The sequence below is a fragment of the Nestor notabilis genome, unplaced genomic scaffold, assembly GCF_000696875.1.
Source record: "Nestor notabilis isolate BGI_N333 unplaced genomic scaffold, ASM69687v1 scaffold4071, whole genome shotgun sequence".
Lineage (NCBI taxonomy): Eukaryota > Metazoa > Chordata > Aves > Psittaciformes > Psittacidae > Nestor > Nestor notabilis.
The window spans coordinates 35,839-46,592 of NW_009915019.1; the positions used below are offsets into that span (position 1 = coordinate 35,839).

At 45.4% G+C, this 10,754-nt stretch overlaps 1 protein-coding gene across 1 annotated transcript in view; it reads right to left on the minus strand.

Moving 5' to 3' along the window:
* RFX2 (regulatory factor X, 2 (influences HLA class II expression)) overlaps nucleotides 1-10,754 on the minus strand; it is a 28,281-nt gene that overhangs the window by 14,997 nt on the left and 2,530 nt on the right. Inside the window, exons 2-4 of the mRNA XM_010023917.1 lie at nucleotides 9,674-9,753; nucleotides 8,793-9,060; nucleotides 4,741-4,815 (exon numbers count right to left, since the gene is read on the minus strand). Coding sequence (XP_010022219.1) covers nucleotides 4,741-4,815; nucleotides 8,793-9,060; nucleotides 9,674-9,753 — 423 coding nt within the window. The remainder of the gene's footprint in view (nucleotides 1-4,740; nucleotides 4,816-8,792; nucleotides 9,061-9,673; nucleotides 9,754-10,754) is intronic.

Sequence of the window (10,754 nt, forward strand, 5' to 3'; positions counted from 1 at the left end):
AGGGGGTTGGAACTGGATGGTCTTAAGGTCCTTTCCAACCCAAACCATTCTGTGATTCCATGATTTATCCTACGGAACACACTGAATGTGGATCACGTATTTACTTTCTAACCTCTCCTAATTCCAAACCTTAAAAAAAGATAGAAAATTTGCATGTTACGATGGGAAATTCAGACACAGGTAAAAACCTCTCATTTAAATTTGATCCTGGACTTTTTTAGTTTAACCCCAGATATTTCTAGAATATTCCCTTCAGCTTACAGCTTTCTCTTGCTGCAAGTGTCTCTTTATATTCCTTTAAACATTACAGTTTCACTATATGAACTCCCACTATTGAATTAGAAATCTCTTACGAAACACACAGAAAAGCTTAAAAAAGAAATCTGTCAGAATATAAATAATTCACAAAAACATGACTTTTGCTCTTTCTGCATTAGCAATAACAGAGCAGGCACCTGAAATGAGAACATTAAAGATTCTTTTCCATTTGTATCCCTTCTTCTTGAATTCCACTCAGTTGTGACAATGACAAGATATTCTACACTTTCATTGCTGTGCATACTATGAGCAGGTTCCAATAAAATCACTATGCAGCCATGTGCTGCTGTGTTTGTTGCAGGCTCTACAGGGGAACATTTCCAGTTCATTTCTGCTCTAACTTTATTTCTATTGACTGTTTGGTTTGATTTAAAAATAAAATTAACCTCCTTAGCAAACAACTTGTCTTTCTTTGATTCAAGGATGGCTCCTAAGGAATGAAAGAAGTGGTATATGGGGCTATCTGGGAAAACAAAACCCCTTTTTTTTCTGAAGGTCCAGGTTTGGACAAGTTTTCTTATGGGTACTTCCATGAAAAAGAAACCAATGAAGACAAACATTTGTGGTTCATATTTAAGGTGTTTTTATCTGAGACTAAAAGGAGCAAGTTCCTAAGTCCTGGCTCAGACCAGCTCCTTAGGAGGGAGCTTGGAAGTGTCTAAGGCCGGGTTGGATGGGACTTGGAGCAACCTGCTCTAGTGGAAGGTGTCCCTGCCTGTGGCCAGGGGTTGGAACTGGATGAGCTTTAAGGTCCCTTCAACCAAACCAGTCTGGGATTCTATGCTTCTCTGACCCTGGGCCACTGCGTGCTGCAGAGCACCCTGAGCTCAGTGATGGGAGAAGTGGTTTCCCACCAATCTTCTGCAATTAAAGTTCCATCAAAACCTATATTTTCTTGAAAAGTCTCTTTCCTGGACCAGGTGCCTGTCAGCTCTGCTCCCTTCCATAGTTAAGCCCTGAGCAACCCACATACATGAGCACAAGCTCCCAGCATCACCTGCCATTCTCCACGCAGGAGATTCACCTTTCATCAGGCCATTACATTCCTCCTCCAGCCAAGGGACAATTATTCCCTTTAACAGTATTCTGAGTTGGATCTAGATGATCTTAAGGTCCTTTCCAACCCTAGATTCTCCTTTTCCACTTAAACACCATTTGGGGGTAAGATCTTGTCCTCAGGTGAGAAACTCCATCAGCACTACCTAAAAGCCATTCAGAAGTCCAGTGGTTTGATGGGGGTTTATTTTGGTGGTTTGAGGGATTTTCTTTTAGAGGAAATGAGGAAAAAATACCTTTTTCCCCTCCTCTTATGAGTGCTATGGCTATAGAGGAGATGCAGGGTCTCAGGTAGGTGATAGCATCCAACAGCTTCCTTCTGTGCTGAGCTTTAGGCACTTGAGTACAAGAATTACAGTCATTTTCCCACATTTCTTTGCATCATCTCCAAGTTCATAATTGGCAAAGAAATAATCCTCTGACCCAGCGACTCTGGAGCCCACTTGTGAGCAGAGCCCTTTCAGCAATACTAATAGATCGACATGATTTCATTAGAACCATCATGTGTCACTGGGGTATTAACATTAGCTTAGGCTTCCAAATTTGGTATTTCAAGTGCACTTAAATAACCCCTCCGAGAGTTTTTGAAGCTAAATTAAGCCATCAAGTGTGGCTCTATTTCACAATCACTTTGGTTAAATAGCATTATGTAAAAAGAAAATTCCTCTTGACTGAGATACCTTTCATTTTCCTTCTTGTGCTTGAAACAAAGATTCCTGGCACGAAGCATCTGCTGACAGCAACAAAATAAACCAGGATCCCATGTACACATTTGCAAACTGTGAAATTTAAAACAAGGGACAGAACACTACAAGGATGGGGCCTACTAGGATGCTGGAGAGGGATTCTTCATCAGGGACTGGAATGACAGGACAAGGGGCGATGGGTTCAAATTGAAACAGGGGAAGTTCAGGTTAGATATAAGGAAGAAGTTCCTCGCTGTGAGGGTGCTGAGGCGCTGGAGGCTACCCAAGGAAGTTGTGGATGCTCCATCCCTGGCAGTGTTCAAGGCCAAGTTGGACAGAGCCTTGGGTGACATGGTCTAGTGTGAGGCATCCCTGCCTATGGCAGAGGGTTGGAACTGGATGGTCTTAAGGTCCTTTCCAACCCAAACCCTTCTATGATTCTATGATTCTATGGACACTGAATGAAAAACACTGTAACCTTAAGACTAAGAGCAATTCAGTCACAACCAACAGTGTACTTAGCATCATCTCACGACTACTTCACCTAGTAGCTTTTGTCAAGCTCATATTTTGCTTTCAGCTTTGGCAAATCACTTTCTGGTTCTCATGTGTGGTCCTGACAATATTGTGTGTTGGCCACACAAGTGTTTGGGATAGGTAATGCTCTGCCTGGGTTTTATCTTGGTTTTTTTTGACATAAAGAGATGGAAATCGAACCACCGTAGAAAGCAGAAACCCTTGAGACACAGCATGTGCCAGGGAACACGTGCAAAGAGCTGCAGGCTGATCAGCCCATCCCAGACACTGCAGTTGGAACTTGAATGCTCCATCCCTGGCAGTGTTCAAGGCCAGGTTGGACGGGGCTTGGTGCAACCTGCTCTAGTAGAATGTGTCCCTGCCCAGGGCAGGGGGGTTGATGGTCTTTAAAGGTCCCTTCCCACCCAAACCATTTGAGGATGATTCCATGATTCCAGTCCACCCTCCAACTCAAATCAGGGCTCATTTCCAAGGGAGGTCACATCCCTCAGTCCAGTCAAATGGCTCATTCAGTTGAGTCCTGAGAACCTCTCCAGGCAGAGGCTGTGCAACCTCCCTGGACACCAGCCAGCACTGACCTTCCTCCAGCTCTGGAAAGAGATTGCCTGATCCAGTTCTGCAACGCGCTGCATTTCCTACTGACACTGCTCATACCATCACCTCTTTGTTATTCCCACATGTCCTCAGACATCACTCCATGATCCAGGAAGACAAGAGTAAGACACTGGAGGGTCACAGGGCAGCGAGGGCCCCACAAGTTTCCTTGGCTCAGGCTCTGTGCCTTGGCAGAGGGAATTGCCCACCCCAGCCCTGGAGCTGCCCAGGGCAGTACTCTGCTCGTGCCTGGACCAACATCTTCAGCAGGGAGGACCAGAGAGCTGATGTGTACACACATGCTCAGGAAGCAGTTTATTTGCTTTGGAATCTCCAAAAGACCTTAAGCCTTTTGCCAAACTATGACCCATGACCTAAGAAGAGACACATTAGGTTCTATAATTCTACCCTGCAAGACAAGGGTGGGGAAGATCTGATCAGAGGCTGGATAAGGCCCCAACACCATCCTGTACAGCCAGTGGTCAGATGACATCTCTTTTCTAGCTTCACTTGCTTTCCTCTGTCCTGTTCCTGCTCCTTTTCAAACCTCCTTCAATAACACACCATGACCCACTGTGTCCTGCTCTGCACTGGGGTGAACAAGAAAAGCTCTGCAGAGCAGCATTATCCTTAGCCAAATCTGCTGACAGGAGTCCTGGCTTGCAGCTCAACATCAGCTTAAGAGAACCAGACCATTAAGTTTAATGTTCCCTTTATTTTCTCAGGGTGAAAAGGGCAAGGATTTTTTTATTTTGCAGGACCTAAGAATGACAACAGCTACGCCCCCAAATGCAAAGCAACAAGAAATCTGTTAGAATAAAGAAGTATCACTTTGTACACTGTGATTTCTCAGCGCAGAACATGCTTGAGCCTAATCCAAAACACAATGAAGTCAAGGCAAGCCCAATGACTTCAACAGGACTTGAATTAGACCCTTCAAATCTCACAAGCATGTGCTCACTGTCAAGCATTACTGCATGGGAGCCATAAACCAAGATGCAGAAGGGCCAGTAGAATAGTGGGAACTTCACACAAAGCAGGGAAATTGTTGGCATAGTGAGAAGAGAGAGGTCTAGCAAATGGATTTAGCATAGCATTGTAACAGTAATGGTCTTCCTGAGGCACAGAAAGAGGCAGTAAAGGCATTCAAGGAGTACGCTTTTGGTAGGAGCTATCTAAGGGGTATCTCTCCTGATCCCCACTGAGTTATTGCTGTAGAATTACAAATCATTTTCCAGCCATCTTTCAATTCCAGTGAAAAAAAAAGAACTTCCTTAAATGTGTTTATTTAATTGCTAGCAATTTCCATTGCCAGGCAGATGTAATCAACAAACACAGGGTAGAGGCAGTTACCAGAATCCAGAGCATCTCACCAACAAACATGAACATCACAGCACTTCGGGCAGGTTCTTGGGAATGGGCTGCTTAGGGCAGCAAAGCTGAATCACAGGCTGCTCTGAGTGGCTCGTGCTATTGAATATACCAAAGGGCTATAAATAATGCTCCTACCAAAGCAGGGAAAAGGTTGTAAATTCTGATTGTAACTTACATGGCTGTTGAGCAAACTGCTTTTGTGTGATGTAATCCCTTCATTTTTTTGTAGGTTTTCAATCGCCATTTCAAGCTAAAGAAAATGTGCACAGGGAAAAAAAAAAACACAGGGAAAAAAAGAAAAAGAAAGGAAATCAAATAGTTAGCAACAGCCAGGATTATTATTTCTTTATTAATATTTGAATGATTAATGCTTTATATCAACAGGCTTGTGAAAAAGAGGCAAACAGATGAAGCACAGTCTTTATGGGATGAAGCTGCAGAGACATTCCTGTATGGCATGCAACCAGCAACACGGCAAGGACCCCTATGAGGGTCAAGGAGCAGACCTGGGGGGTCTAGTCTTCCACTATAGCCCACTTATAAAAGAGCAGCAGTTTTCCTTCTCCTTTCCCCTTCATGCCTAGACCAAAACCCCACCAGACAGATAATGCTGCAGCAGGTCACAGGGGATGTGTTATGGAGAAGGTGTATTTCACCCAGCCCTTCCAAGGCAAACTGGAAGCAATGACTTCAGTTATTATTGCTTCTTAATATTCTGACAAAAACTAATGGCAACTAACTAGGCCAGGGGCACAAGGAGTGTCAACACATAGAATGGGATGTATCAAAGCTCTTTGCTGCAGAAGAGAACGGCAATGGGACTCTGAAGGAAGAAGACAGGTTTCAGTTAAGTGAACTTCTTCCCATGCAGACTGGCTGGAGCATCTTGATGCTGCTTGTGCTCGTGTCCATTACCCCAGAGCTTCACCAAGCAGAGACCTGGTGGGGCACTCTGGCCCCTGAAGAGTCCCCGCGTCTCCTTGTTCCCTTTGCCTGGCTTCTGTTCAACACTCAGCCCAGCCTTGGCTGCTGCCTTGGGCCCAGAGCCTGTCCTGGACCCTTCTTGTCTTCTCTTTCCTGCTGGTGGGGCTCCCTTGGCAATCTCTGGCAATCTCTAGCTGATGGCTGCTGGTCCCAGAGCTCTAGTGCTGCTGAGTACAAGCTTTTTGCAGGTGAGGAAGGAAAGCAAAACCCTCAAACCAATAAAAAAACCAAGAAGAGACTGTCTGCTCCTGCGTAAATGTTCTCAGACCCCTGTTATCTGTGACCTGTTAGTGCAGGCAGGACAAGGCAACACATCAGCCAATAAAGCTTGCGGTCAGCAGCTATCTCTAGCATCTGTCCTCTTCTAACATGCATTCCTCTGTAGGCACATGCACAAAGCATCTCCACAATGAGCTGTTAATTGCCTCCTTCACATAGTCGCCAGGTCCTGCACCCCCTTTGCCCTAACTTATAGCACGGTGAAGGTGAAGGTTGAGATAAAACCCACCATTTACAAACCCAAGCTCTGTCAGAAAGGTGGGAGAACAGAACAAATCACATCTAACTTCTGAAGAACAACCAAACATTCAAACAAAACCCCATTTAATAACCAAAGACACAGTCTGTGCCATATCCATCTCCAAATGTGATGCTCTGTCCAAGCACCTCCAGCACAGATTCCTTGGTTTCCATCCACAAGAGCCACCATTATAGCACTTCTCAAGTAGTTTCCACTGAATTTAAGCAAAGGTCAGTCTAAGACTATGTGTCAGTTGGTTTTTGAGAAAGCTGTCCATCACACCACAGTGTGCCATGAGGAACCAAGGACTGATTGCTGATGCAGCCTTCAGGAAATGAGTCAGTGTTAGAGGGAAACACCATTTCCTTCCTCTGTTCAGTGTGGTGCCAGTTGAGCAACACCTCTTACAAAAGCACAGTGATGCTGCCTGTCCTTTTGGCATTTCAGTAAGAAGCAATATTACAGGGGAAAGACTAAAAGCTCTTAAACAGCCCAGCACAAAGGTGGGGAGCTTCGAGGACCCACTTATGGGAGGTCTGAAGGATGGTAAAGCCTAATTTCAATGAAGATTAACAGTGCTCTATTGGCAAGGCCTGAATGGGACTGATTCATGTGCTGTTTCAGCCCAGTGGATGGAACGGGACATCATTATTCCAGCAGATATGGAAGCCCTCTTGCTTCCCCATTCCTTGCAGCTGCTGAGACATAGCTAACATAGCCAAGCCCTCACATTGCTGCCCACTTTGACACCCATCCCCTTTGCACTACACCCCCCAGGCCACATGCAAACACTACAGCTTCCTTGGCTGCAGCTGCAGGAGCCAAGTACATTTGCTTTCTCTCCACAAAGCTCTTAATCCTGCCCGAAGTACAAGTTTCCAGGACTGCAGCCTCTCCATCCTCTTTAACACCAGCCTTTCCTATCCTCTGTTTAAGCAAGACGTGTTCCTGCCCATTGTTTTGATGTAGTCATTGTTCTCCTTAAGCCTTCCACTATTTCTCCCCCCTTAAGATGTGAAATTCAAAGCAGTGGTCATGGCTCTGCTCTATTCCCACTCAGGTCTGTGCTGAAAGAACTGAAAGCCTCACACAGACACATCCTCATATTGGCTTCCATCCACTATTTCAGCTTCTTGAGCCCCTCCACAAGATCCAAAGCCATTCTGTGTTACAATTCCTTCAGAAGTCCATCCTCACCTGCAGCACAGTGGGTTTATTTCAGATGCATTTTCATAAAGGTCACTTCCTGAATGCTTGTTTTTTTGCTGAACAGCTTTATCTGGTGTGATAGCTCCAAACTACAGCTGTTCATGGGACATTTCTACTGATTCATTCTACTTGGGCTTTTTACATTGTGCCCATCACCATGGAAATGAAAAATGAATAAAGAAGAAAAGACAAAACCCCAAACCCCAAAACCCCCAAACCCATGAGTGGTGGTGTGCAGCTCTGCAAGAGGCAGCCCCACATAGGTGACAAGATCAGCAGCTACTTCCTTTCAACTCACTTGAGCAGTAAATCCAGTGCTAGTTTTCAACTCTGATCAGTTAAAATACACACAGACACAATTCCCACACAAGAAATGACCCCCAGCTAATCCAGAGCTGTCATTTTCTCTTCCACCCAAAGCTAAGGACTTTACTCCTACTTCTCCCTAAGGCAGAGCACACGTACTCCAGGATCAAAGACAACCTTTCAAGGCACAAAGATTCAAACCCCATGAAGTGCATATTCTTAAACTCAGTGGGAGGAGGAAGCACAACCAGATATTCAGGAGTGCTCAATAGCAAACAGCTCCTGCTTTTCTCCCTGGGTGGTGCTGTTCACATGTTAAAACCTGGCCACACACACTAAATTACACCTCCATTTGTGATTCTGATTGCATACACGTGTAGAAACACACAGAACTTGGGAAGGGAACGTGAGCAGTGGCCCACGAATTAGCTCCAGCCCTTTCTGGCAGATGCCCAGATAAAAGCCCTGGTAAGTTCTAGCTGCAGAAAGGCTGGTTTGGGTTACTAGTTGCATCCCCCTGCGTCCCACACAGCTGTACAGATGTGCTTCCAGCATCCTGGCACCTCAACTGACATGATTAAAGCAAATGAGAGCTTTAAAACATTTCTGTTTGATCAGGATTACCCCTAAAATACATTTTCTGCAACATGGCACGGACAGAATACACAATGGTGTAGGAGATACATATAAAGACTTTTTGATCACTGGGCATTTGGCATGATCAGCTTGACACCCTTTTCGTGCTAGTTATTCACTGTGTTAATAATGGATTTTTCAGGTCTCTTCATAATTAAAAACATCCATTTCTTTATTTTGGGTAAGCCAAGCCCCACATTTGGATCTTATTAGAAAATGTTAATATAGACAATTCTTGTGAATTGGAAAGCCAAAACATTTTGCTTGGAGGGGGAGAAGGGGGAAACCCAGAACCCCCAAGAATTTATTCTTACCTCCACACTGCATCATTTCAGTGATCCACTGAGAGTTTGCCAAGCCTCTGCCCACCACCAAGAGGGACACTGCAAACTCCCCTTGAAGAAGACCTGTAGTACACCAGTGTCTATTCTCCCCCTTGCATTTGCATGGCACATTATACAGGCATATACACAGTGCTAACTAACAAGTGGAAGTTTTATTTTCTGAAGGCTTTTCACTTCCCTTGGAATAATTCCTGGCCCCTGAGCTGCAATATCTGCAGGGCTACATACCGTTGCTGGAGAGGAGCGTGAAGTATGTGACAGAGAATGTCTAGTGTTTTCCATCCCCCCATGAATGAGATAGGCTCCCGAGCCGGAGAGGATCTGACTTCCCCCAATGTCCATGGTGATGCCCACCATGTTGTGAGAGGGAATGGCTGTAGGAGAGGAGGATGCCGCTGTAGTCACCTGAGCTCCACCTCCCTGTGGTTCGAAGTAGGACGCTGCGCTGCTGGGGGCGTAAATCTGAGCTTCTGTGTTGTAGGAGTAGGCAGCTCGTCTGTCAAAGGAACAACAGGGTCAGGAGGTGGAGAAGAGCTCCAAGACCTAGTGTCATGGACAACGGGTTCTGAAATCAGAAACACCTTTGGAAAAAGGTTGGATTTGCTCCGTTGAATTTGAAACCCGGACTGTAGGAATCAGTCCTGACAATGGTGATCAGTGCTCTGACTGCCCTGGAGCAAAGGCCCATGGCCACAGTGAGAGCAGAGCCCAGGAGTAGCTCTGCAGCCATTGTAAGTAACTTCAGTGAGGAAGGCTGAGAGCATCCCTGAGGGCAGCAGGAGGAAGAGGGAACAAAAAGCAGTTCTGCTCTGGTTCCTAAAGCCACCCCATATCACCACACAATGGGCTGGGCACAGGAAAATACCTGACACTTTAATGTGGCAGGACACCCTGGAGAATAGTCCCTCCATGAGAACATCTCTTCCAAGGCTGGAGTCTGGCTGAAACTACCTCTGTGCATGTAACATGGCATGAGAAACAACTGCTCCTCCTCTTCCTCCTCTTAAAGTGCCAGCAGTGCTGGGATGGAATGAGCCTGGGAGGACTAAAGGGCTCAACCCAGCTGTGAGGGGAACAGGGCTCTGCTACTGCCAATAAGGGACTCTTACATGGTTCCATTGGTATAAACAACTTCTCCTCCTTCCACATACTGGACCTGGGATGGATATACATGCTGCACAGCTTGCACCTGAAACAAGCATCAGAAACTTGAGTTAGGGATTGCTTGGAAACAGCAGAAGAAATTGCTTATTACAGCCTTAAACAATTTTTAACCTTGAAAGTTATCAACCTTACCTTGACATTTAGGTTTTCTTTTTAAAAGAGAAGGAAAACCAAACCAAATCATTACCACCCCCCCACCCCCCACCGCTTAGGAATCCCAAAGGACATATTTATTTTTAAAGGTCAAATTAAAATGAATAAATAAAGTCCTTGCTCCATGAGCAGTGGAAACAATGGAGCTGGGTTTCCTCTGCACACATGTCTCAGGGCTGGTTCTCCGCTGACTAATAAGGGTGAGATCATGCTGCAGCCTTTCCTTCAGAAAGGAGGTTGCAGTGTCCGTCTGGGAGGGACACAGTTGTCCTCAGTCAAGTTGGGGTTTTCTTTGCTGAAACTGAGCAACCAAAGAAAGACTTGCTAGAGGGAAAAGTCAAGAGAGTCAGGCTCACTGGCCACATGAAGCAGCACCACATGTGCCTGGTTTCTTAGGAAACAAGGACTGCAAAAGGCAAAGTTCAGATAAATAGGAACACTTGCATGGCTCTCTGTCATCTCACCTTTCTATGAAGCCACATGCACTCAGTACATTTATTTGTGGCATTAAAAAAGAATTCCAAACACTCTGCCTCTAAAAAAGTCTTTACAGAGGAGGACTGCTTTTAAATGGCAATGAAAAGCATCCATCAAATCTTCAGATATATGAAAGACAACTGGGACGGTGAAGATTCTTTCTAAACTTTAAATATCTTGAGAGGTTCTTTTGCCATCAGTCTAAGAAAGGAAGAGAGATGGTGAAAACTGCTCTCGCAGTGATCTCCAGGGCTCTCTAATCAAAAGCATGGATTTTCCTAAGCAGCTATCTGGCACAGTTTCAGATGTCGTGTGGGATGTGGGGTCCTGGTGACACAGAGGTCCCTGCGTGGTGTCTCACCCCAGAGGTATTACCTGTTGTGCAGCCTGGTGAAC